This window comes from Gorilla gorilla, chromosome 10 (assembly GCF_029281585.2).
Source record: "Gorilla gorilla gorilla isolate KB3781 chromosome 10, NHGRI_mGorGor1-v2.1_pri, whole genome shotgun sequence".
Lineage (NCBI taxonomy): Eukaryota > Metazoa > Chordata > Mammalia > Primates > Hominidae > Gorilla > Gorilla gorilla.
Genome location: NC_073234.2, coordinates 103,485,040 through 103,510,628, shown reverse-complemented (window position 1 = coordinate 103,510,628; position 25,589 = coordinate 103,485,040). Strand labels below are relative to the sequence as shown.

Here is a 25,589-nt window from a genome sequence, read left to right as displayed (position 1 = left end):
AGTCTTATGCCTAAGTCCAATATTAAATATATAACCTATATATTAGTAAATGCTTATAATGAATGAGTGTGAGAATGATCTATGTCAATCAATTTTGGAATGATAGCAATATTATGTTTTGGTCTTTTAACAATTTAATAAGATATTACAAGTAGGCATTTAGGAAGTTTTTAGCTTAGTTTGGATTAAATTTAGCTGCAAGTGACAGAAAAATCAAGCATAATACAATAATTTAAACAAGATAGAAATTTATTTCTCTATAATATAGACAAAGTTGAAGCAACTAGGGCAGGATTTGTGTGACAGATGCTTAAGTATCCCCTATCAGGGACCCTGTATCTTGTTGCTGTGGCTATCTCAACATGTGGTTTCTAACTCATGTGAAGTTGCCACCCTCATATCCATGTGGATTTCAGCTAGCAGGAAGGAGGAAAGAGAAGAGAGATTACTCCTTTATTTTAAAAACATTTTTTTTTTTTTTTGAAATTCACATATGACCTTTGCATTTATATTCCATTACTGATATGACCACACATAGCTGCTTGTGTGTAAGTGGAAATTTAGTTCTTTATTTCAAATGGCTACGTGTCAAGCTAAAAATCCATAGTTTTAGTACAGTGGACAAAAGGGAGGTTAAATATTAGGAACAGCTAGCAGTCTGTGTCACAATGATCATTTTTTGTAAAGCAGTATTTTGCAACCTTTTAAAATCCATACCCCTTCAGCTAAGAAGGTTTTACTGAACTTCAGTTTTTTAGTAAATTGTATTAGTAAAACCAAAACAAAACTTTCATCTTATAAATATAAAATGACAACTTTAAAGGATTTTTTTTTAATGGCATACCACTTTCCTTGCCACCATGTTGGGATCACTGATTTGAAGGAATAAGTAGTCAATTCAATTCATGATTTTTGTTTTTACTCTGTAGGTGCTTCAACCCTTTCTCAACAGACTCATATGAAAATTCAGTCAACGTTAGACATTTTAAAAGAGAAAACTAAAGAGGCTGAGAGAACAGCTGAACTGGCTGAGGCTGACGCTAGGGAAAAGGATAAAGAATTAGTTGAGGCTCTGAAGAGGTTAAAAGATTATGAATCGGTATGTATTTTTATCTTGTCATTCAAGGAGCTTAGAATTATTCTTGCCATTCACAGACTATTCTGTGCTATTTACTGCATACCATTTAAAAAACATTCCATAAGTATCTTTTGATAAAGGTTATCCTCATTAATTTATACTAAACTATTGAAACCTTTGAGCATTTACTTTTTGCCAGAATTGTTTTCAAACTTTTGATCACAGTGATTTGTCCAAATAATCAGTTTTGGTGAAGCAGCAGGATTACTTTTTTTTATTATCTGTGTTCATTGGGCCACCATGTAGATGTGACACCACTGGCCAATTTGACAATTTATGACAGGAACATACTGTGTCAATACAACCTGCTCTCCACTTTTTATACTTTTTCATTGGTTACAACTAATTCAAGCAACTAATGACTTACTTATTCTACTGGTATTGCTGAGTTGCTTTTACTAATTCTTTTAGTATTTTGGTAAGTGTTTTATGTGTAATGCATATTCAGAGTCACTTTGCCTTTAGGATATTATACTGGAAAGTTTTAACTGTTGCATATTACATCATTATTATTACTGGATTTGGTTTATAAAAGCACAATAAAAAACAGTGTAATTATATAAATTATAGGCATATGTACATTTTCCTTTAGACTTAGTAAAAAAAAAAATCATGAACTTGATGAATTTATTCAAGTAAACCGTGTTATATTTTAAATTAAATTGGATATTTTTCAGGGAGTATATGGTTTAGAAGATGCTGTCGTTGAAATAAAGAATTGTAAAAACCAAATTAAAATAAGAGATCGAGAGATTGAAATATTAACAAAGGAAATCAATAAACTTGAATTGAAGATCAATGATTTCCTTGATGAAAATGAGGCACTTAGAGAGCGTGTGGGTAAGCCATGTTTTAAGTTACATAGTTTGCGCAACCTGATTTACAAGTCTTTTTTTTAATTTAAATTTTGTTTATTATTATTTATTAAGTAGTTTAATGCTTTTTTCAAATACTTTTATAAAACATTTAATACAAATAAAAGTGGAGCTAACCTGACTGAAGTGGAATCAGATTTTATGGGGTTGGAGTGGTGGGTGGGCAGGGCTGGAACATTGCTTTATTCGGTCTAGCATCTCCTCAGTAATAGCTGCTTGTTTAAAAAGATGAAAGTTTATTAATACCACATATCAGAGATTAACCTTTTTTTTTCCCAACAAAAGTAGGGTCTGTATTACCCATGTTTGTTTGCAAAATGCTCTTGTAACAGATGAGATGTTTAAACCTCTTGCTCTGTGTTGTGATTCTCCTGCCTCTGCCTCCTGAGTAGCTGGGATTACAGGTGTGCACCACCACGCCCGGCTAATTTTTGTATTTTTGGTAGAGATGGGATTTCACCATGTTGGCTAGGCTGGTCTCCAATTCCTGACCTTAAGTGATCCACCCGCCTGGGCCTCCCAAAGTGCTGGGATAGTAGGCGTGAGCCACTGCGCCTGGCCTGTTAAAATCTTTTAAAGATTTTTAAGTACTTGATTTTTATTATTCAGACTGCTTACGTTTTACTTTGTTCGAGTATTTTAAGGAGTAATTAGTAATATAGCTTGAGAGTTTATATATTTATTTTAATAAATAGCCTATTAGTTAATATTACTAATTTGAGTGTTATGATAGTGCAGACTAAGTTGCTGCTTTAAAATGAAAATAAATATCTAAATATCGATTTCATTATTGCTAAATTTCATTTAATGCTTTCTTAGTTAAAAATGATCATTTGTAAAAACTATTATCTAAAGAAAAGACAAATAGATAAATAAGTATTTTATACAGATATATATGTGTGAAAAGTAACTTGGATCCGTAGTTGTGCTAGGACCCCAAGTTAGACTTCTGATCAACTTGGACTATCAGATCACAGCCTTCTGATCAACTTGGACTATCAGATCACAGCCAAGAATCTGGAAGTTCCTAAAGATGACTTCTGGCCCATCTAGGTAGCTGTCATGGACATCATATTTTCTGTGCTTAAAAAGCTCCAAATCTTGGTTTATAATTTCCTTTAGGTTTTTGTTAGGATTTCCATTAATAATTGTGATAAAATTTTAACTTGGGTTACAGTTTAAATATCTGGAAAATTCTTTCACAGAAAGTTACCTCATTCTTCAGTGATATTGGCTAAGTGAATTATAACCAGTTGCTTGATGGTATATGACATTTTTGCAGCTTATTTGAACATTTTTAAGTTTTTAATTATATTGTTTTCTATTGTAGGCCTTGAACCAAAGACAATGATTGATTTAACTGAATTTAGAAATAGCAAACGCTTAAAACAGCAGCAGTACAGAGCTGAAAACCAGATTCTTTTGAAAGAGGCAAGTGTGGTAGTCAGTTATTATTTTCTTGGCTGAACTATAGAGAAAATACTAATAATTTATACTTTGCAGATTGAAAGTCTAGAGGAAGAACGACTTGATCTGAAAAAAAAAATTCGTCAAATGGCTCAAGAAAGAGGAAAAAGAAGTGCAACTTCAGGTATACTCAGTTATTCTAAACCTTTAAAAAGAATTATTGATAAGTGAGTTGTCTGGATATGAAATTATTTGTGTCTTAGCTGTTTTCGCTGTTCTATTGTGGATCTGCTACAAATTTAATAAATGACAATAATAACCTGAAGGAGATAAGTGAGTGTCAGTGGGTTCAGTCCTGAATCTGAAATAGACCAAAACAAAACAAAATAACAAAAACCAAGCAAACAAAAAGTAAAAAACAAACCTTAGAATTATGGAATTTTTGAAAAGTTTTATAGTATAGTATTTTAATTTCTAGACAGCACCAATATGTTGTTATTAATAATAATAAAACTTAGCAGTTTTTATGTTAATATATGTTACTCAACATTTTCCCTTTCCTTAAGGACTATGCATTGAAAAGCTTTTCTTATAAATTATTATTATTATTATTATTATTATTAATATTTGAGATGGAGTCTGTCTTGTTCTGTTGCCCAGGCTGGAGTGCACTGGTGTGATCTTGCTCATTGCAACCTCCGCCTCCCGGGTTCTAGTGATTCTTGTGCTTCAGCCTCCCGAGTAGTTGAGACTACAGGCGTGAGCCACCACGCCTGGCTTATTTTTGTATTTTTAGTAGAAACAGGGTTTCACCATGTTGGCCCAGGCTGGTCTTGAACTCCTGACCTCAAGTGATCCATCCACTTTGGCTCCCCAAAGTGCTGGAATTATAGGCGTGAGCCACCATGCCTGGCCTTAAATTATTCTTTTCTAAGTGAAAGTAGTGTTTTATTGAATATAAATTAACATCTTTCTTGGGTTTATTTTACTTGAGCTAAAGAGAACAGTTGGTTAAGTTTTATAATAGCCATTGCAGTGCTTTTTTGTAAGAAGACCACACAGAAGGACTGTCTTTTTCACTTGCCCCAAATCCCCAAGCACGTATATGAGTAATAGCAGAGTGGTTCTTTTTAGCATTATGATTTCTATAATACATCCAAAACTTTCTCAAGAAATGAAACTTCATAATTTATTAGTACAATAATCAGTTTACTCATTACTCATCATTTATATTTACTTTATATGTCTTTTAACTGGTGCTTATTAAGTAGCACTTTAATATAGAATAGGCAAAGAATGGTAGAGAAGATGAAATTCAAAAATTAGGTTCTCACATTATTAATAGTTCATTAAAAGTGAGCTAAATGAGAAGGTTGTATTGGCTATGTAGAATTTTGGAGGGATTTTGGAAACAATTATTCTACCTTTGCATTAAAACTTGATTGTAGGTTTTAAGAATTAAAGTGTTGGAATAGTAGGAGGGTTATTTTAATGTTTTTAGTTTGTTAATTCTCTTATGTATAGGATTAACCACTGAGGACCTGAACCTAACTGAAAACATTTCTCAAGGAGATAGAATAAGTGAAAGAAAATTGGATTTATTGAGCCTCAAAAATATGAGTGAAGCACAATCAAAGGTAATAGTAAAGTATTGCAAAGAGAGTAAAGGAAAATATTTTTATTGTGTTTTCATTTCTTCCCCCTTTATCTCATTCTTGAACATCTAATCTTATTATTGTTGTTAAATAAGTAGAGGGAAATATTTGCTTATTTAAATAACCTGTTGATTCAAAGATTGATTAATGAGACATTATTTACTCTGAATACAGATTAGGAGTTCAGATAAAGCAGAGCTGCTGCATAGGAGATCATCATTCAATACCCCACAGTCAGATCAGAATGAGACAGAAGAGAATATGACCATAGGATCATTATCAAGAATGTTATCTGAAATTCACCATAGTGTAGAAAGTGGAATGCATCCTTTTGTCCCTTTAACTAGACTTTCTTCATCCATGCAAGTTAAAGAGAATTCAACTCCAGAAACTATTACAATAAGAGAGATTTTTAAAGCACCATGTCTGCAGTCTTCAAGAAATCTAGAATCGTTAGTCAGCACCTTTAGTAGGGAAAGCCATGAAGAAATAAATGACATATGCCTTTTTTCTGATGACTGTATGAAGAAGGTGTCAAGAAGCCATCAAGCACTAGAGAAGACTAGTTTTGTACAAAAAAGCAATTCATCTTTTCATGGCTTATCAACAGCTTCAGACATAATGCAGAAGTTATCACCTAGGCAAAAATCTGCAATATTTTGTCAACAAATTCATGAAAATAGAGCTGACATGGATAAATCACAAGTAGCAACATTAGAAGAAGAACAGGTTCATTCCCAAATAAAGTATGCTGATATCAATTTGAAAGAAGATATAATAAAAAGTGAAGTACCCTTACAGACAGAGATATTGAAAAATAAGCTTGAGGTTAATCTTCCAGACCCTGTGTCTATTACAGCACAATCAAAATTATCTCAGATAAATCCTCTTGAAAATCTTATAGAACAGTTACGGAGAGAGCTAGTATTTCTTAGATCTCAGGTGAGTTTTTCTCCAAATTATATTTCTGTGGTTCTTTTATGACGTCTCTAACGAAGTTCTGTAACAATTATAGTTAGAATATTTTTGTTTGCACTTTAACACCAGTTATACACATTGTACTTTTTAAAATCTAAAATGCAGTACATTGATATGAACTCATTGACTTGTCTAATTTATTAAATTTTTCTTTAGAATGAAATCATAGCACAGGAATTCTTGATCAAAGAAGCAGAGAGTAGAAATGCAGATATAGAGCTTGAACATCACAGAAGCCAGGCAGAACAGGTAGTGTAAAGGCAGAACATTAAAAGAGATGATTGTGGTACTAAAGACAAAAACCGTTATATCTTTTTGCCTCTTACCATGGACGTTGGGAGAAGGAGAAAGTGGGATTAAGATCACCATCTGCTTTACTGTTTAGATTTTAGTTTATTTTTATGATTGCTGCTATGTCTTCATAGCTCGTTTTTTTTGTTTTGTTTTGTTATACTTAATTGATCAAACTTTTCTTAACTTGAAAATTATAGACTTGTGATATTTTGTTGAAAAAAATCAATTTTATTCTCTCTGCTTTTTTCAGAATGAATTTCTTTCAAGAGAACTAATTGAAAAAGAAAGAGATTTAGAAAGAAGTAGGACAGTGATAGCCAAATTTCAGAATAAATGTAAGTTACAATTATCTTTTACTTTTCTATTCTTATTTTTCCTATACTTAAAATCATGGGCCTAAAAGGACGTTAACACATTCTCTGTTTTCTAATCTGTTTTACTCCTAATTACCTCTGTACTGTATATACTTCAGTCTGTCACTATCCAGTTGGTTTGCCTTGCTGTTTTCATTGTCAGAGAATGTTACTAATACAAATTTTTTGTGAGAATATATAACTCCTTTTTCTTGTGTGTTCTTTAATCAAAATGAAGTTAGAACACCAAATTTAAAATACTTTAATATAAAGCATAGTTTAAGTCAAGGCAGAAGTATGCCTTATATACGTGTGTATACGCACGTGATATAAATAGGTCTGTCATTTAACTCAACTATTCACGTTGGATTTATAGTTGAATTTTTTTGTATGTTTATTTACATTTGCATTTTTCCAATGATGTCTTTGGTATATGTGAAATATTTGTCATCTGTATAGAATAGTGTAAATTGTGAAAAAGATTTGATCATCCAATGAGAAAACTGTGTAATTACAGTAAAAGAATTAGTTGAAGAAAATAAGCAACTTGAAGAAGGTATGAAAGAAATATTGCAAGCAATTAAGGAAATGCAGAAGGATCCTGATGTTAAAGGAGGAGAAACATCTCTAATTATCCCTAGCCTTGAAAGACTAGTTAATGTAAGTTATTTTTTTCATGTTAATGTTTTTCCCCTATCACTTTAGAGAGATTTTCTGCTGTGTACAGATCTCCATAGTTTCTGATGAGATATTTTTAGTCATTTGAATCATTGTTTCCCTGTATGTAAAGTGTAGTTTTTCTTGAGCTGCTTTCAATACTTTTCTTCTACCAATTGGATAATTGTTATTAATCTGTCTTCAAGTTCACTGACATTTTCCTCTTTATCTCTGTTCTTTTGGTTCAAGGGTCAGCTTGAGACCTTGAGGGGTTTTTTACACCGACTTTGGAGCTCGTTTTTGCTGACTCTTTTCTTATTGGGATTTTCCTTTTACTTATCCCATGGCTTTGGGCTGTATCCTGTGGTTTTCTAGATGAGAAAGATGATAGATCACTGCAATTGCACCCTGCCCTATGACTAAATCTTTAAAAATGGCAAAGTCAATCTTTGCTGGTCCTGTCTTCCGTATTTGAGGGGTTTTTTCCCAAAATCTGCTTGCTTTTGTTCATTTTCTAGAACATCTAGGTAGTTTTTTTTCATTCATTTTTTATTTATGGGAGTGTAGATCTCTTAGGAACTTATGCCATCAGAAGTATTATGAAATGGCTTTATTCTAAATGTTTAAAGACTTACTCATTGCTACAAGAAAGATTTAGCCATCACTAATATTCTATATATATTTACCGTATAGGGACTTGAGAATTTCACAGGATTCAGTATCTGTATATAAACTTGAATAATATACACATTTTAGATTGTTAATATTTAAGTATATGTCATTTATGTTATCTGAACATATTTAGCATACATTGTCGTATTATTTCCCAAATTTGTGCTTGATTTCAAATAGGAAAAAAATCCTTATTATTTATTGAATTGTTTTTTTAAAAAAATCATGATTAATCAGTGATTGGATACTTTTTTAAATAACACTATAATTGTTAACAGAGAATGAGAGTGATACTGGTATGTTAAAAACTTCCTGAGGCAAGAAAATAATTTGATTCCCATTATATCTTTCTCATTCTGACTTTCCTTCTCTGATTGGTGATTTTGTTTTGCCTCTGCCACTTTGAATGTCTAAAATGATTCTTTATGCTTTTTTTATGTGAACATCTTTTGTCTGTGATGATGCCCACTACTGATACTGTGTCCCAGATCAAACTTAATTTTCCAAGGGCAGCTCTACTTAGTGACCAAATGAAAACACAGTGAATAGCCCAAGAAATCCTAACTTCTATTTATGTTGACAATCTCTGGGCCTTCCTGAAGCCACTGTTTGCATAGACTTCATTTACTTTTATCCTGGTTTGTCATTGTTTTTTTCAGATTCATAGGCCCTATCTGAAATTCACAAATCACCTAGCAATACTTCTCTAAGAAATCTTCAGAATCCATGACAATTTAGACCAGATAATGCTGGATTATGCACTTCAGTTCACTTTTTGTTACTACAAGGTATTTTTCAGTGCCCCCAACAGCTATCTTAACTCATTCTCATTTTACCAAAGTCCATGTAGACAAGGCACTATTCCTCAATGAGACAACTAACTAGACCACCTTGTTGTCAGTCAGAGTACCTTCCTCTACCTACTTTTATCTTCCTTATATCCTCTTTGAGTTAGTGTAAGTTATTACTCTGCATGACCTGCTCTAATCTCCTTCAGGGGAAGGCTTTTATAAAGCTACTACCTAGAGTTAAACCCCAGATCACCTTCCTGAGTAGGAGATTGCATTTGGTTCTATTCATTTTACCTTATTTGCCTTCTACCTTCATTTTTTAAGACTTACTTTGCCTTTAACAGTTTTTTCCATACAGTTCATCTAAAGTCCAAATATATTTATTAGATGTGTGCATTGTGTGTATATACTTAGGTATGCCACTGTTGGAGATTTCAGGCCAGTGATGCCACTCTGATAATATTTTAATATTTGTCATATTATTTTTGCTTACTCATTATTCTTAGATAATATCATGTTATGATACCTTGCCTTTATTTTTATTTATGCTTCAACTGTGTGGAGAGGAAGCACTGAAAAATTCACTTAATTGAATATTGTATTGATTAATTGTTCAATATTGTATTGTATTCCATTCCTTTGCGCATGCTTTGAATGCAGGTGCTATATAATTTCAGAGAAAAATACCTCATTTTGACTGTACAAAAACCCTGTGTAGGGAGCAGAGCTCACATTGTTTTCCCCTTTTTAGAGACAAGAAAACTAAGATACAGAGAATTTAAGTCACTTGCCCAGCTGTTAAGTGACTGATTAAAATTTGAACCCTGGTCATCTTACTCCTGTCTGGTTGTTTTTCTAGTCTACCAGTCTATTAAGATTAGCTAGGTGTTTTTTAATTGTTTTAATGAAGTAATTACTATGCTTGGTAATGTAAATGAAAGTTTTATAGATTCATAAATAAGAATTTGAATTGGCATACTTTATTATCATGCTTGGCAATGAAAATAGGAAAATGCTTAAATGTCCATTTTATTTAAAGACAGACTTTTTTTACTATGATTTTACTGTTTTTCTCCACATTTCTAATATATAATATAAATTTGCTAGGCTATAGAATCAAAGAATGCAGAAGGAATATTTGATGCGAGTCTGCATTTGAAAGCCCAAGTTGATCAGCTTACCGGAAGAAATGAAGAATTAAGACAGGAGCTCAGGGAATCTCGGAAAGAGGCTATAAATTATTCACAGCAGTTGGCAAAAGCTAATTTAAAGGTGAGAATTTTATTAAATAAAAGAAAATGCTAAACATAAGAATGTAGATTTAATAGGAAACTTTTAATTTTTTTAAAAGAATGCTTTATGAGAAAATGCCCCTTGAATTAATTCTTTCAATATTAAGAAACTGGATTTCTCTTATAAAATTATAAGTGGAAAAGAAGTGCCTTATAAGATTAAAAAGAATACAAAAATTCTAAATCTCATACCTAGGCATTTCTAAGCAGAAACTGAAGTATGGTTGAGGTAAAATTCCTGGCAGGGCATTCACATATCTGTCAATTTGTCTTTCTTTGGGTGTAAGAGTTGTGATTCTCATTGCTGGATTTTTTTTTTCCAGATAGACCATCTTGAAAAAGAAACTAGTCTTTTACGACAATCAGAAGGATCAAATGTTGTTTTTAAAGGAATTGACTTACCTGATGGGATAGCACCATCTAGTGCCAGTATCATTAATTCTCAGAATGAATATTTAATACATTTGTTACAGGTATTGAAAATTTTACATGTGAATAACAAAAATCATTGGTAGTATGTTTCTTTATGTTTTTATTTTTATTTTACTTTATTTTAATTTTTCCATCACCAAAGCATGCAGATAGTACTTTTCTCAATATTTAGTCTTCATGTATTCCTGAGTTCTCAAAATAGTAACAGTGAAATATATTTTGTATGGATTTTGATGTTAGATGGAATATTATAAATAAAAGCAATTTATACCATTCATTCCATTCATCTGCATGAGCAGCATGTTCATACATCTTGTTCACACACCTGTCATTCATGTGAAATATATGGTTCACAAGCAGAACAACAAGCAGCTATTATAAAGCAGTGTTAAGTAAATGAGCACTTTTATTTCTTGCTGGGTGGAAAACAAAAGAATAAAGTCTGTCAAGGCTTTTTAGTGTCACGATAGAATTGTTCCCCTTTTTGCGTTCACAAGTAAAAACTACTTTTTTTTTGAGACAGAGCCTCACTCTGTCACTCAGGCTGGAGTGCAGTTGCACTATCTTGGCTCACTGCAACTTCCGCCTCCTGAGTTTAAGTGATTCTCATGCCTCAGCCTCCTGAGTAGCTGGGACTACAGGCATGCATCCCTGGCTAATTTTTGTATTTTTTTTTAGTAGAGATGGTATGTCGTCATATTGGCCAGGCTGGTCTCAAACTCCTAGTCTCAAGTGATTCGCCTGCCTTGGCCTTCCAAAGTGCTAGGGTTACAGATGTGAGCCACTGCACCCAGCCACAAGCAAAAACTTCTAAAGCAAATTATTCTTCATCTTTGTCTTCCCTTTACGCAATAAAGTGTTAGTTAATCTACCACCAAAGAGGAAAGGGTACTCTACTATACTAATTGCCCTGGGTTTCTCAGTTTTGCTGTCTATATAATGGTCGTTATGAATGTCCTAATGACAAATCCTTTTCATTATTTTATTTGAAATTTGACTATCTATAACATCACATACGTTATAAATATAATTACAAATATATGTTCAGAATCAATGAAAATATGTTTTTGATTATATGGGCCACTATTTCTCTCTGCTAGGTGATCCATTTGTGAGTATACTTGAGTTATAATTATTAAGTACTCATTTTTATTTTGGAAATTACAGTAATTCATCTTTTTCTCAATATTGGGATTTTTATTATTATTTTATGTTGTCTAAGGACAGCCTTAACTACTTATTAGAATATTGCTTTATATGTGATATTATTATTTTTAAATGTATAATTTTAACATTATTATTTCTCTTATTTACCTGAGGTATAGGAACACTATCAGCAAATATTGGTAGTATGGCATTGTCATATTTTTTGAGATAAAATTCATGATTTTTCATCTTTATATAAGAAATATATCAGAAGTTTGTAGTAGATTAGAGAGTACCAACTGGGAGTCTGAAAAGCTGTCCGAAGTGGCAAAACAGGTACTTAGAGTCTCAATCCTAAGGCTGTATAGAGCTATAAACGTGGCAAGACCTTTGGAGTCAGACAGACCCAACCTCAAATGTTGGATCCATGTATATGGAAAGCACCTGACAACAAGCCTAGCATATGTACGTGGTAAAAATGATTGCCAAGTGTAGTGTTAATGAGTTTTTGGATATTGAGTAAGTTATTTAAATTTCAATTTCATCTTTAAAATGAAATAATTGGAAAGGATAATTTGAGTGAGGGTATGAAATTATGTGTTCATAAGAGAGGGTATGTGGCCGAGTGACTAGAGGCGAGTTTGTAACTATTCTATCTAATAAAACTTTGGAATCTGGTAATTTGTGTGCTAAAAATAACTTTACCTGTTGTACAGTACTCTTTTTTTATGCCTTAAACTAAAATGTTCAAAATATCATGGAAAAATGATCTGTGTTGCTTACAGATTTGGTGACTTTTAACTTTTCTATAATGTTGTCAGAATATGAATTTATACTTTCAAATTCAGCATTTATTCTATTGTGTTTTTTTTTTTTTGCATTCTTATTTCTAAACCACTTTTCAGGAACTAGAAAATAAAGAAAAAAAGTTAAAGAATTTAGAAGATTCTCTTGAAGATTACAACAGAAAATTTGCTGTAATTCGTCATCAACAAAGTTTGTTGTATAAAGAATACCTAAGGTATAGGTATTAGCAAAACTATAAATATAATTGCAGTATATTCTTGTTAATTGTGAAAGTAACGTAAGAATAATTTATGTTTTGTTCTTCCCTTCTTCTTCTTCCTTTGCAATTGTATTTTTTTTTACTCTGGTAACTACTGTTAAGAACTTATTTATGGAGAAAGTGTAGCTTAATGATTACATTAAGCCTGGGATTATCCTGCCTGGGTTTGAGTCATTTAACGTTTGCTTTTTGTAAGAGCTTGAGCAAGTCATCTTACCTATCTGTGTCTCAGTTTCCTTATCTGTAAGTTACTTTGTAAGTAATACCCTTTTCATAGGATTATTGTAAAACATAAATGAATTATTAGATGAAAATGCTCAGACTAGTGTGTGGCACATATGAACAGTTTGTAAATGTTAGCTGTTGTTAGCATCATTCATCATGATCACCATCATCATTGTTCATATATGTTTATAGGGAACTAACATATTTCTCCTTATTTCTGTCATCTCATCTAAATCAATAGAATGATTTCCTTAATAGGAATTAGAATACCTAATCAAAGGTGATTTAAACACTAAGAATAATTATTATCTGACCTAACCAGAACCACAAAGCTAGTTGTAGGGCAGGTCATATTTGAAGGTTGTTGTTATCACCTATGATGGTTGTAAAATAGCTGCATGAATTCAAGAAAGATGATGTGCCCATTGAAGAAGAGGAGCTTTTTTTTCTACATAGCTTTTATTTTTAAACAAACATTTTTTTCTGGTGATACCTGGCAGACATTGACTCCGATCTCATTTGCTAGAATTGGATCACATGTCCAAGTCTGAACCATTCAGTTGCAAAGAGAATGATACCACTATACTGGGTTTATGCCAAGAACATTACAGATGTTTGTGGAATGCTCATGTGTAGACAACAGTGTCTTACACAACTTCAAAAAAATAATTTATATATAAATATGTTTTAAATTACTTTTTAAATTCACAAGAATTTATGGTATACAACATGGTGTTCTATATATGTATACACTATGGTATACAACATGGTGTTCTATATATGTATATACTGTGGAATGGCTAAATCAAGCTACTTAACATATGTATTACCTCACATACTTTTTTTTTGTTTTCCTTGAGACAGAGTCTTGCTCTGTCACCCAGGCTGGAGTGCAGTGGCGCTATCTTGGCTCACTGCAACCTCTGCCTCCTGGGTCCAAGTTATTTTCTTGCCTCAGCCTCCCAAGTAGCTGAGATTACAGGCATGTGCCACCACGCCTGGCTAATTTTTGTATTTTTGGTAAAGATGGAGTTTTGCCATATTGTCCACACTAGTCTCAAAACTCCTAGCCTCAAGCAGTCTGCCCACCTTGGCCTCCCAAAGTGCTGGGATTACAGAATACTTCTTATTTTTTTTTTTTTTTTGTAGTAAGAACACTTAAAATTTACTCTCTTAGCAATTTTAAAGTATATAATATACTGTTATTAACTTTGGTCACTATTTTAATTAGACTTAAGATGTGTTTGTATTCAAATTATTTTGTAAGCATTTAACACCCAAATTTGAGAGTGGGGTCAGAATGTTGGAATTTGATTTCTAGAATTAGTATAGGGTATTATTTTCCTGCTTTTTTTCTGTGTTCAATAAAATGTTTATAAGATTCAGCTTCAATTATATTATAACCCGTTTAGTGGTGAATCAGGGAAGAATGAAAATAATTTGATAACTTTGTTGCCTTGCATTTATTTAAAAAAATTTTAATTCTAGGCTAAACCCTTTTTAAATGAAATTTTAACTTCTTGTGTTTTCAGATACTGAATAGCTATGATACCTCTTGTGTTGAGAAAACTTTAAATTTGCATAATCTGAAGTTATCTTTTCTTATAAACATTTTATTAGGTTTACAGTATTGTCTTTTTGTTTTGTTTTGTTTTTAGTGAAAAGGAGACCTGGAAAACAGAATCTAAAACAATAAAAAAGGAAAAGAGAAAACTTGAGGATCAAGTCCAACAAGATGCTATAAAAGTAAAAGAATATAATGTAAGTAAAACATTTTTAACATTAGTATGCAATATTGTACAAACTAGGATAGCTAGATTCAACAAGTAATATGGATGTGTCTTTGTGCAGAATTTGCTCAATGCTCTTCAGATGGATTCGGATGAAATGAAAAAAATACTTGCAGAAAATAGTAGGAAAATTACTGTTTTGCAAGTGAATGAAAAATCACTTATAAGGCAATATACAACCTTAGTAGAATTGGAGCGACAACTTAGAAAAGAAAATGAGAAACAAAAGAATGAATTGTTGTCAATGGAGGCTGAAGTTTGTGAAAAAATTGGGTGTTTGCAAAGATTTAAGGTACATCTGATTCTTATTTTGCTTTTTCTGACTATGAAAAATTTCAAATATGCAGAAGGTAGGATGGTATCAATAATGCTCATCACCTGAATTAATAGTTAACATTTATTAACATTTTGTCATAATTGCTTCTTCTGATTTTTGTGGGTTGTTTGAATTGCAGACATTCCTCCCCTAAATATTTAATGTACCCTTTTGAAAAAGCCTTTTTTCTTTAACTAACCGTAGTAACTTTATTATACCTAACAAAATGACAGTAATTTTCTAATATCGCCTAATACCCTGATTATAGTCACAGTTTTTGCATTTTTTGATCAAAGAATAAGCATTTGGATGTTACATCTCATAAATCTTTTTAATATAGAATCCCCTTGGTTTTCTTTTTCTCCAAAAAATGTTTGAAGATGTATCTAACTTTTGTGTGTGTGTGTGTCATTTTACTTGTTCCTGTGTCCGTTGTATTACTAAAAGTTAGGTCAGAACCCTAAGTTACATTCAGGTTTAAACATTTTTGGCAAGAATACTTCATAAGTAATGTTCTATACTTTATATTGCATCACTTCAAGAGTATCTGGTTGTTGCATGTTTTGTAATTGATTACTCTGTTAAGGAAAAGACAAGCAGACCAAGTGTGGTGGCTCATGCCTATAATTCCAACATTTTGGAAGGCCCAGGCAGGAAAATTGCCTGGGCCCAGACCAGCCTAGGCAATATAGTGAGACTCCGTCTCTACAAAAAATGTTTTTTTTTGTTTGTTTTTTTTTAATTAGCTGGGTGTAGTGGCACATGCTTGTAATCCCAGCTACCTGGGACATTGAGGTGGGAGGATCGCTTGAGCCCAGGAAGTTGGGGGCTGCAGTGAGCTGTGATCATGTGCCACTGATTTCCAGCCTGTGTGCCTGTATAACAGAGTGAGTCTCTCTCTTAAAAGAAAAGAAGAAGAAGAAGAAGAAGAAGAAGAAGAAGAAGAAAAGATAACCATATACCTCCATTATTAAGCAATTTAGTTAACTGGTGATATTTTGGTACCATACAAATAACAAATTATTTGTCAGTCCTAATGATTTTAGCATCTGCTGATGATTGTTGCCTAACCCAATTATTAAAAGATGCAAACATCATAATTTTCTAGTTATATTATGCACTTACATTTATTAACAGACATGCTTTTGTAAAATAAATAGCGTTTCCTCATTAGCCAAGGCTATTTGTTTATCTCGAAGTTTAGCTCCTACTACAAAGGCAAGATAAATGCTTTTCTCTTTAATTACCAGTTTTCAGAATACACACTTGGTGTGCTCTGCACTACCTGCTTTTTTTCTCCCCTCCGCTTTCTCTTTTTTAAGTATCAGATTAGACTCACAGATTTTTAAATATTCCATGTGTTTTAGTTGGAGTCATATTCTTTTGTCTCAACTTTAGCCAAAGAGAGTCCTTTAAAGTTGACTCATATTGTCTTGACAAAAATTCATTAGTCTTTTGAACGAAGCCTCAAAGCTTGACTTGTTTTCTAGCATAAGATGTCTTAGACTTACCTACATACTTCATGCCCATACTTGGAATAAACCATTTCTTTAAAGAGCCCAGGTTCCTTTTAGTGGGGAAGGCATTTAGATACCAAAAACTGGCCACTGGGCATCATTGCTCTCAGAGTATCATTGCCGCTAGTCTCTCAGTAGACAAGTTAGAAAAATATGTATATATTTAAACTATCAGTTCATATTGTTATTTCCAGTTTAATTATATATAACATTATGGGGTAAGTAAATAGTATCGGATTTTTACTAAGCTTCTTTGATTTTGCACTTGTATTTTTTTCTTACATAGAAAACCTTTATTATTAACATTAAAATATTTGTTTTATCCTACAATATACATACAATAATTTGAAAAATAATACTTGAATTGATATTAATAGTAACAACAACAGCACTGCTGCCAAACATAGTTTAAAGTTTTATTTCAGGTCTTATTTTCAGAATATATCTTACTGAGAATGTATAGGCAAAGTATTCTACACTTACTTGAAATAATTGTCTTCATGCGGTTATGTTACACATTTGATATATAGTTAGGCTCATTTGTTTTTCATTTTTTTTTATTTTAGGGATTTTTTTCCTTTATTGAATTTTAATATATACAATATTTATATATGCAAAATATTTAATCAGAGAAATCTTAATTCTGGTCTTACGCCTTTCATATTATTCTGCTCCACCCTCTGTAGGTAACTTATTATCTTTCTCATGTTTCCTTTTTGGAAACATAAACAAAGACAAGACAGGTTACATGACATGTATACCCTTCTGCACCTAGTTTTATACCTTACCTTGTAGTTTATTTTTAAGCATGTAAATGTTCAATGTACATGACTAAATTTAGACAGGATCATAGGAACACAGAATTCAAAGTGAAATTAAAATGGGCTTGGGTTCTTTACTTTCCACTTTAAAGGTTGTAATGGGTGATGTCAGGCTAATAAACCTATTTTCAGCTTGATCTAAAGCTTAATACTGAACATCAAGAAATTCTTTAATAAATATAAGTGATGTTTAATCAGACATGTAATAAGGAAATGTTCATGTCTTATTTTTGTGTTAGATTATTTTAGAATCTACTTTTCTTAGAGTTTTATAAATACAGTTAGTGTTTGAGATAGAAAGAGAAAAGAATTAGTTTTCTTCCTCTTCTACCTGCTCATGAACTTGATTTTTTTCTCCCAACAATTGAAGAGCCAAGAAAAAGGGAGATTCTCTTATTCTTAAGAGAAATAGAATCTCATCTACCCCTGTTTCCCCCAGAACAGTGAAACTGAATCTTAAGGGTAGGATAGAATAGTGTGTACTTAACTTAGATGGAGTAGAAAGGCTGCCAAAATGAGATCTGAAGCGCTATTACAAATATTTCCATTGTTACTGTACTTCAGAATGAATTACAACCGTAAGTTTTTTTACTTCCTCATTCATAAATTTGATTATTCCTTATACCACTTCTCAGCTTTCATCACTCTTTATTGTACTTTTCTATGTAATGTTTGCCTATTATACAGCAACTTAAGAGAACTGTAAGTTTGGACATTTCATTTTGGTGTTGATAACAGAATATCTTTGAATAGTTCTATAGTTGATGAGTAGAACCATGAACCAAGTAACTTAAAGTCCTTGATGTTATTTATTACAGAGAACTATAATAGAAGCTCTCCCGCTAATGTTTCCATCATGTGTACAAAAAGTTTTCTTTTGTTATTAAAGCTAGTCCGTTTAACTTACAATAAGCATAAATAGCTAAGTTGTGAAAGTTACCTGTGGTAATGCTAATTTTCCCATTTATTAAAAGGCAAGTTGTTTTCCGATCATAAGAAATTTAGAAAAGCCATCCAAAGATACATTCCGAGTGATATATTCCTGCTGTTTGTTATGTTTTCTCAAATTAATTGAGTTTTATTTTACAATGACAGGAGTTATAAAAGTATTTTATTTTTATTATGATTAAGATTTTCAAAGTAACATTTCTTATATGAAAGAAATTATGTTAATGCATATTTTTCTTACATGGGAAATCATATATTTTAAAAATGATTTTAAAATTCGTTTTACTTTAAGTTGTATTATCTTTCTCAAAAGTGGCTAGTGCTTGACCAGAAAAAAAGGCACCAGCATAACTCAGTGTATCTTTATTTACATAGGAAATGGCCATTTTCAAGATTGCAGCTCTCCAAAAAGTTGTAGATAATAGTGTTTCTTTGTCTGAACTAGAACTGGCTAATAAACAATACAATGAACTGACTGCTAAGTACAGGGACATCTTGCAAAAAGATAATATGCTTGTTCAAAGAACAAGTAACTTGGAACACCTGGAGGTAAGTTTGTGTGATTCTTGAACCTTGTGAAATTCGCCATTTTTCTTTAATATTTTTGTGTTTGGGGAATTTGGCAGATTTTAATTAAAGTTTGCCTGCATTTATATAAATTTAACAGAGATATAATTATCCATATTATTCATTCAGTTTAGTTATAAATATTTTGTTCCCACATAACACACACACACAACATATTATCTATTTATAGTGGCTGAATGACTTCTGAATGATCATCTAGATCATTCTCCTTAGGTCACTTGCATGATTTAGCTGAATCAAACCTCTTTCAACCAGACATCTAAGAGAAAAAGGAGCATGAAACAGGTAGAATATTGTAATCAAAGGAGGGAAGCACTCATTAAGTGCCCATCCCTTTCTCTTACCCCTGTACCCAGAACAAACTATTCTCCCATGGTCCCTGGCTTTTGTTCCTTGGAATGGATGTAGCCAACAGTAGCTGAAATATTAAGGGCTCTTCCTGGACCATGGATGCACTCTGTAAATTCTCATCATTTTTTATTGTAGAATAAATGTAGAATTTTAATGTAGAATAAATTTATTTAATGTAGAATAAAACATAAAAAAACTAGAGTAGAATATCATAAGTTACAATCTGTGAATATGGACCAGACCCTTTGTAGTTCTCTTACAGCCACTTGAACTCCATACCTTTTACTGAGGACAGAACAAGCTCCTGATTTGTTCATCTTCCTCATCAGAAATAGAGGCTTATGAATTTTGGATTATTCTTATCTAAGATCCTTTCACAGGAGTAGAATAAGATCTAATTCTATTAGCTCAAAAGCTTTTGCTGGCTCATAGAGACACATTCAGTAAATGCAAACATTGTTCTGAGTAGCTTTCAGGATTCCTACTAAATTATGAGTCATGTTTATCAATATTATTTAGAAGTAATCATAATCAGTTTGCTTTCTGCTGCTTTTGCCAAAGAGAGGTGATTATGTTACTTTTTATAGAAAATTATGCCTATTTAGTGTGGTGATAATTTATTTTTTTCCATTCTTCATGTCCTCTGTCCTATCCTCTCCAGCATTAGAAAGTCCTAGGCAAGAGACATCTTGTAGATAATGTATCAATGAGTGATTTTTAACATTATCATTTTCCCAAAGAATATTTTTCATCTTTCCTAAAGATTTTTTTTTTTTTTTTTTGAGATGGAGTTTCACTCTGTCACCCAGGCTGAGTGCAGTGGCACGATCTTGGCTTACGCTTAGTGCATCCTCTGCCTCCCAGATTCAAGCAGTTCTCCTGCCTCAGCCTCTGAGTAGCTGGGATTACAGGTGTGCACCACCACACCAGCTAATTTTTTTTTTTTTTTTTTTTTTTGAGGCAGAGTCTCGCTCTGTCACCTAGGCTGGAGTGCAGTGGCGCCATCTTGGCTCACTGCAAGCTCCACCTCCCGGGTTCACGCCGTTCTCCTGCCTCAGCCTCTCGAGTAGCTGGTACCACAGGCACCCACCATCACGCCCGGCTAATTTTTTGTATTTTTAGTAGAGATGGGGTTTCACCTTGTTAGCCAGGATGGTCTCGATCTCCTGAACTCGTGATCCACCCGCCTCGGCCTCCTAAAGTGCTGGGATTACAGATGTGAGCCACCGCACCTGGCCCCAGTTGTAATTGTGAATATCTCATACCTATCCCTATTGGCAGTGTCTTAGTTTTATTTTTTATTATCTTTATTGTGGCAGCCATTATTCCTGTCTCTATCTCCAGTCTTACATCCTCCTTACTGCCACAAGAATGATCATTCTAAACATGAATCCTACCCTGTGACTCCCATGTGACTCCCCGCCTTAAAAACTGTCAAAAGCTACCGGTTACCTGAAGGGTAAAAGTCAAGTCCCCTACTTACCTCATGTTATCTAGAGCAAGAGATGAACTAGCTGAGTTTTCTGAGCACAGTGTTCTTTCTTATGTATGTTCTTTTGTACGTGCTCTTTTCTATATATAGGGAACCATTTCTCTCTTCCAGTTGTTTTGCTCAGTGAATTTCTATTCCTGTTTCAAAACTTGTTCAGGCATTACCTTTTTTTTCTTAAGCATCCTTTTTTTAATGGAACAAAGTCACTCCTGTCTACACTAGTTCTGCATCTTATACATAGGTTTTGTACATAGTACATATTTATATCACATCAAATTATATGTGTTTACATATCTGTCTTCCTTAATGGAATATAAGCCTTTTGATATAAGGAACTATTTAATTTGTTTCTGTGTGTTGAGTATCTCCTGTTTGGCACAGAGTTCAAGCTAATACATGAGAGTGATTAGTGGTGGAGAGCCACAGTGCACGTGGTGTCAAATATGGTGCTTAGGAAATCATTGTTGCTTTTTGAGAGGTAAAGGTTCATGAGACTAGAGGTCACGAAAATCAGATTTCATGTGTGAAGAATGGAATAGATAATAAGGAAATAGAAAAACTGGATGGGTAATAAAGCAAAAGAAAAACTGGAAATTTGATAGTAGAAGAAAAAAGAAATAGATGTAGATTGAGGTAGAATCAAGAAGAGGATTCTCTTTTTGTTGTTTTTTTTTTTTGAAACAGAGTCTCACTATGTTGCCCAGGCTGGAGTGCAGTGGAGTGATCTTGGCTTACTGCAACCTCTGCCTCCCAGGTTCAAGCGATTCTTCTGCTTCAGTCTCCCGAGTAGCTGGAATTACAGGTGCCCACCAGCACGGCCGGCTAATTTAGTAGAGACAGGGTTTTGCCATGTCAGGCCAGGCTGGTCTCAAACTTTGGATCTCAGGTAATCCGCCAGCCTCAACTTCCCAAAGTGCTGGGATTACAGGCATGAGCCACCGTGCCCAGCCTGTTTTTTTTTTTTTAAAGGAGACCAGTGAAGTTTCAGGAGGAGGGAAAGAAAATTTAGAGTTAGTAGGGAGAGAGTGATGAAGATAAGAGATGAAAGTGGTAATAAGGGCAGTAGCAAAATATCAGGGTAGGTGGGAGAAAAAGAGATTTGTAACGAACAATAGGATTATCCTGTGAAAAAGGATGAAAGGAAGAAAAAAATGGATAGAAAGATATTTAAAACACCCTCAGCCTCCTGTTTTCCCTCCTGTGTATTCATGGTATATAAAACTATAATTATGTACTTTACTTAAAAAATATATTATTATTACCTTATCCTGCTTATTTAATCATAGCATGTCCTCTTTTTAGTCTCATTACCCTGTTTGTATTATTCTTGATAACACTTAATACCTGACATTGTATTATATATTGGCTTATTTTCCAGGTACTCCACTCAAATATAAGTTCTAGGATATAATTTATTTATCACTGAAATCCATTGCTTAGAGTACCTGGCATGTAGTAAATAGGCATTCTATTTTTTCAAATAAAAAATAAAGGAACTTAAGATATATATTTATGTTATATCTCCAGCCTTTTTCTTTACAGCTCTATTCTGTTGTACAGAATTACCTACTTTACAATTCCTGTGTTTCAAGGGGATCTCAAATTTAACATGTCCACAATGAACTCCTGATTTCTGTTTCTCTCCTAGTCATTCTTATTTCAATATATGTTCAGTTACCTAACCAGCTAGTCAAGGCAGATACTTTAGAGTTATTCTGTAGTCATTCTTTTTCCCTACCATTTTTGTTTTCCAAATGTAATTTATATGTGTCTTCTTCAACCTCGCAGCTCTAACCCTTGTCCAAACCAGCATCATCACTCATCTGGAGTTCCACAATGTCTTTCTGGCTAGTTTCCCTGATTTCTCTATTGACCCCTTTATTCTCCACAGTGCAGTCAGAATGATTGTTTAAAACTTCCTCCTTAAAATCTTTAAATTGTTTTCTTTTATACATTAAGTTAAATTCCAGTTCCTTGTCTTGGCATGCCATGCCCTGCCTGGTGTGGCCCCTGATGGTCTCTCCAACTTCATGTTTTACTACTATTGACTCTTATTTTTGCTTACTCTGTTTGGGTGCTCCAGTCCTCCAAATCATTTCCTGCTCCAATCATTTCAATCATTTTTTGCTCTCAGATCTAATAGTATTCCAAATGCTGTCTTCCTTTGGAGCATCTGGGTTTACTAATAAATACTTCGTACCTCACAGTTCAGCTTAAATATCACTTATTTGGTGGTTAAGACATCCTTCAACCGCTCTATCTAAATGTTCCTTTCTGTTATTCACTGGCTCACTACCCTGTTTTTATTTTCTTTCTAAATGTCAACTTTTTTTTTTTTGAGTCAGGGTCTCACTGTTGCCCAGGCTCGAGTGCAGTTGCACAATCATAGCTCATTGCAGCCTTGCCCTCCTGGGATCAAGTAATTCTCCCACCTTAGCCTCCAAAATAGCTGGGATTACAGGTATGCATCACCATGCTCAGCTAATTTTTTGTATTTTTTTGTAGAGATGAGGTATCACTGTGTTGCCCAGGCTGGTCTCAAACTCCTGGACTCAAGTGATTCTCCCACCTCAGCCTCCCAAAGTGCTGGGATTACAGGTGTGAGCCACTGCACCTGGCCGATACTGACTTTTTTTTTTTTTTGAGATGGAGTCTTGCTCTGTTGCCCAGGCTAGAGCGCAGTGGTGTGATCTCAGCTCACTGCAACCTCCGCCTCCCAGGTTAAATGGATTCTTCTGCCTCAGTCTCCTGAGTAGCTGGGATTACAGGCAAGTGCCATCATGACGGGCTAATTTTTGTATTTTTAGCACTATGTTTAGTACTGTGTTGGCCAGGCTTGTCTCGAACTCCTGACCTCAAGTGATCCACCCACCTCAGCCTCCCAAAGTGCTGGGATTACAGGTGTGAGCCACCGTAATCGGCCAACATTGACATTTTTAATAGACTTTTTGTTTGTTTACTTGCTTATTATCTGCTGCCTTCCACACTCTGTCGAAATCCTGCCACCCACCCACACACACATAGGCACTGAATGGGCAGAACTCTGAAGGCCAGAATTTTATATTTCTTTTCACTATAAACATCATCATCTGTCACTGATGGCACACTAGGATGCTCAGCAACTGTGTGCATGAAGGAAGTAAGCACTAGTTTGTGAAGGCTGCAAAACTCTTGAGTATTCCAAGAGTTTTGGCCAAAATGAATGTACAGCTTTAGTGGCAGAAGCTAATACTCAGAAATTGAGGCCATATATTGGATAACACAGGATTTGGATGATTATTTTAAAATAATATTTTACATTGTATATATGTGTGTGTGTGTGTATATGTGTGTGTGTGTGTGTATATATATATATGTATGTATGTATGTATGTATGTGTATTAGTCCGTTCTCATGCTGCTATGAAGAAATACCTGAGACTGGGTAATTTATAAAGGAAAGAGGTTTAATTGACTCACAGTTCCACAGAGCTGGGGAGGCCTCAGAAAACTTAACAGTTATGGCAGAAGGGGAAGCAAACACATTTTTCTTCACATGGTGGCCAGAATTAGAAGAATGTGAGCCGAGCAAAGGGGAAAGCCCCTTATAAAACCATCAGACCTCGTGAGAACTTACTATCATGAGAATAGCATGGGGGAAACCACCCCCACGATTCAATTACCTCCCACCAAATCCCTCCCATGACATATGAGGATTATGGGAACTATGATTCAAGATGAGATTTGGGTAGGGACACAGCCAAACCATATCAGTATGTATATGTATACATGTATTATATATATATGTATGTGTTTGTATGCATACATGTATTATATATGGAGGAAATTCTAATTTTGTAAAAAAACTGGATTGTGAGTTTTAAGGAGATGTTATATAAAGTTTAGACAATGTCATTTTGTGGTATTGGTCTGAATTACAATGTAGTTTCTTAGTGATATTTTTCCTTTATTCAGTGTGAAAACATCTCCTTAAAAGAACAAGTGGAGTCTATAAATAAAGAACTGGAGATTACCAAGGAAAAACTTCACACTATTGAACAAGCCTGGGAACAGGAAACTAGATTAGGTAAGTTTTATGACTCTGATAATATAAAATGATTAACATCTAATAATGAATATTTCTTATTTAAAGTTCCTTTTTTATGCTAGATTAAAAGGAAGTATTTTGACTAAAAAAAGAAAGAACTTTCTGCCTAATAATTTAACTTAGGCGGATGAATAATCCTGTGCTTAACCCCACCAAAGTTTAGTTTTCAGTCCTTAAGTTAGATTTGTTTCTAATGAAATCATATATGTTAAAAATTTATGACTAAGTATTAGCTACTTTGAACCGTTTAACAGTTAAAACTGACGATATTTTATTAATGGTATTATGAGTTCTTTCACCGAGTGCAAGTTATATTAGTTATATATCACTTGATATTTTTAAATTAAAAGATATCAGGAAACAGCAAAGAAAATGTGAAAAGAAGTTGTATTTCTCATAGTTTTACTACTATATTACTGTATATTTTTGCTCCTATATGCTTACATATTTTATATATTTTAAATTATTATAAACATGGTTTTATACTGTATTTAGATAATAATATCAAAAATATTTTTGTGGCCGGGCGCAGTGGCTCACACCTGTAATCCCAGCACTTTGGAGGCTGAGGAGAGCAGATCACCTGGGGTCAGGAGTTCGAGACCAGCCTGGCCAACATGGCAAAACCCCATCTCTACTAAAAGTACAAAAATTAGCTGGGCATGGTGGCAGGTGCCTGTAATCCCATCTACTCAGGAG

At 33.5% G+C, this 25,589-nt stretch overlaps 1 protein-coding gene across 4 annotated transcripts in view; it reads left to right on the top strand.

Moving 5' to 3' along the window:
- The window catches only part of CEP290 (centrosomal protein 290), a 93,991-nt gene that overhangs the window by 20,101 nt on the left and 48,301 nt on the right, over window positions 1-25,589 (top strand). For 2 of the 4 annotated variants that reach the window (XM_063694195.1, XM_055358922.2), the window contains exons 14-29: window positions 930-1,099; window positions 1,816-1,978; window positions 3,344-3,444; window positions 3,517-3,604; window positions 4,945-5,057; window positions 5,250-6,017; window positions 6,210-6,302; window positions 6,598-6,682; window positions 7,218-7,360; window positions 9,928-10,092; window positions 10,436-10,585; window positions 12,596-12,711; window positions 14,640-14,742; window positions 14,833-15,063; window positions 18,749-18,922; window positions 24,758-24,869. In XM_063694195.1, the coding sequence (XP_063550265.1) occupies window positions 930-1,099; window positions 1,816-1,978; window positions 3,344-3,444; window positions 3,517-3,604; window positions 4,945-5,057; window positions 5,250-6,017; window positions 6,210-6,302; window positions 6,598-6,682; window positions 7,218-7,360; window positions 9,928-10,092; window positions 10,436-10,585; window positions 12,596-12,711; window positions 14,640-14,742; window positions 14,833-15,063; window positions 18,749-18,922; window positions 24,758-24,869 (2,775 nt within the window). The remainder of the gene's footprint in view (window positions 1-929; window positions 1,100-1,815; window positions 1,979-3,343; window positions 3,445-3,516; window positions 3,605-4,944; window positions 5,058-5,249; window positions 6,018-6,209; window positions 6,303-6,597; window positions 6,683-7,217; window positions 7,361-9,927; window positions 10,093-10,435; window positions 10,586-12,595; window positions 12,712-14,639; window positions 14,743-14,832; window positions 15,064-18,748; window positions 18,923-24,757; window positions 24,870-25,589) is intronic. The other 2 variants (XM_063694196.1, XM_063694197.1) reach the window with 2 other exon arrangements.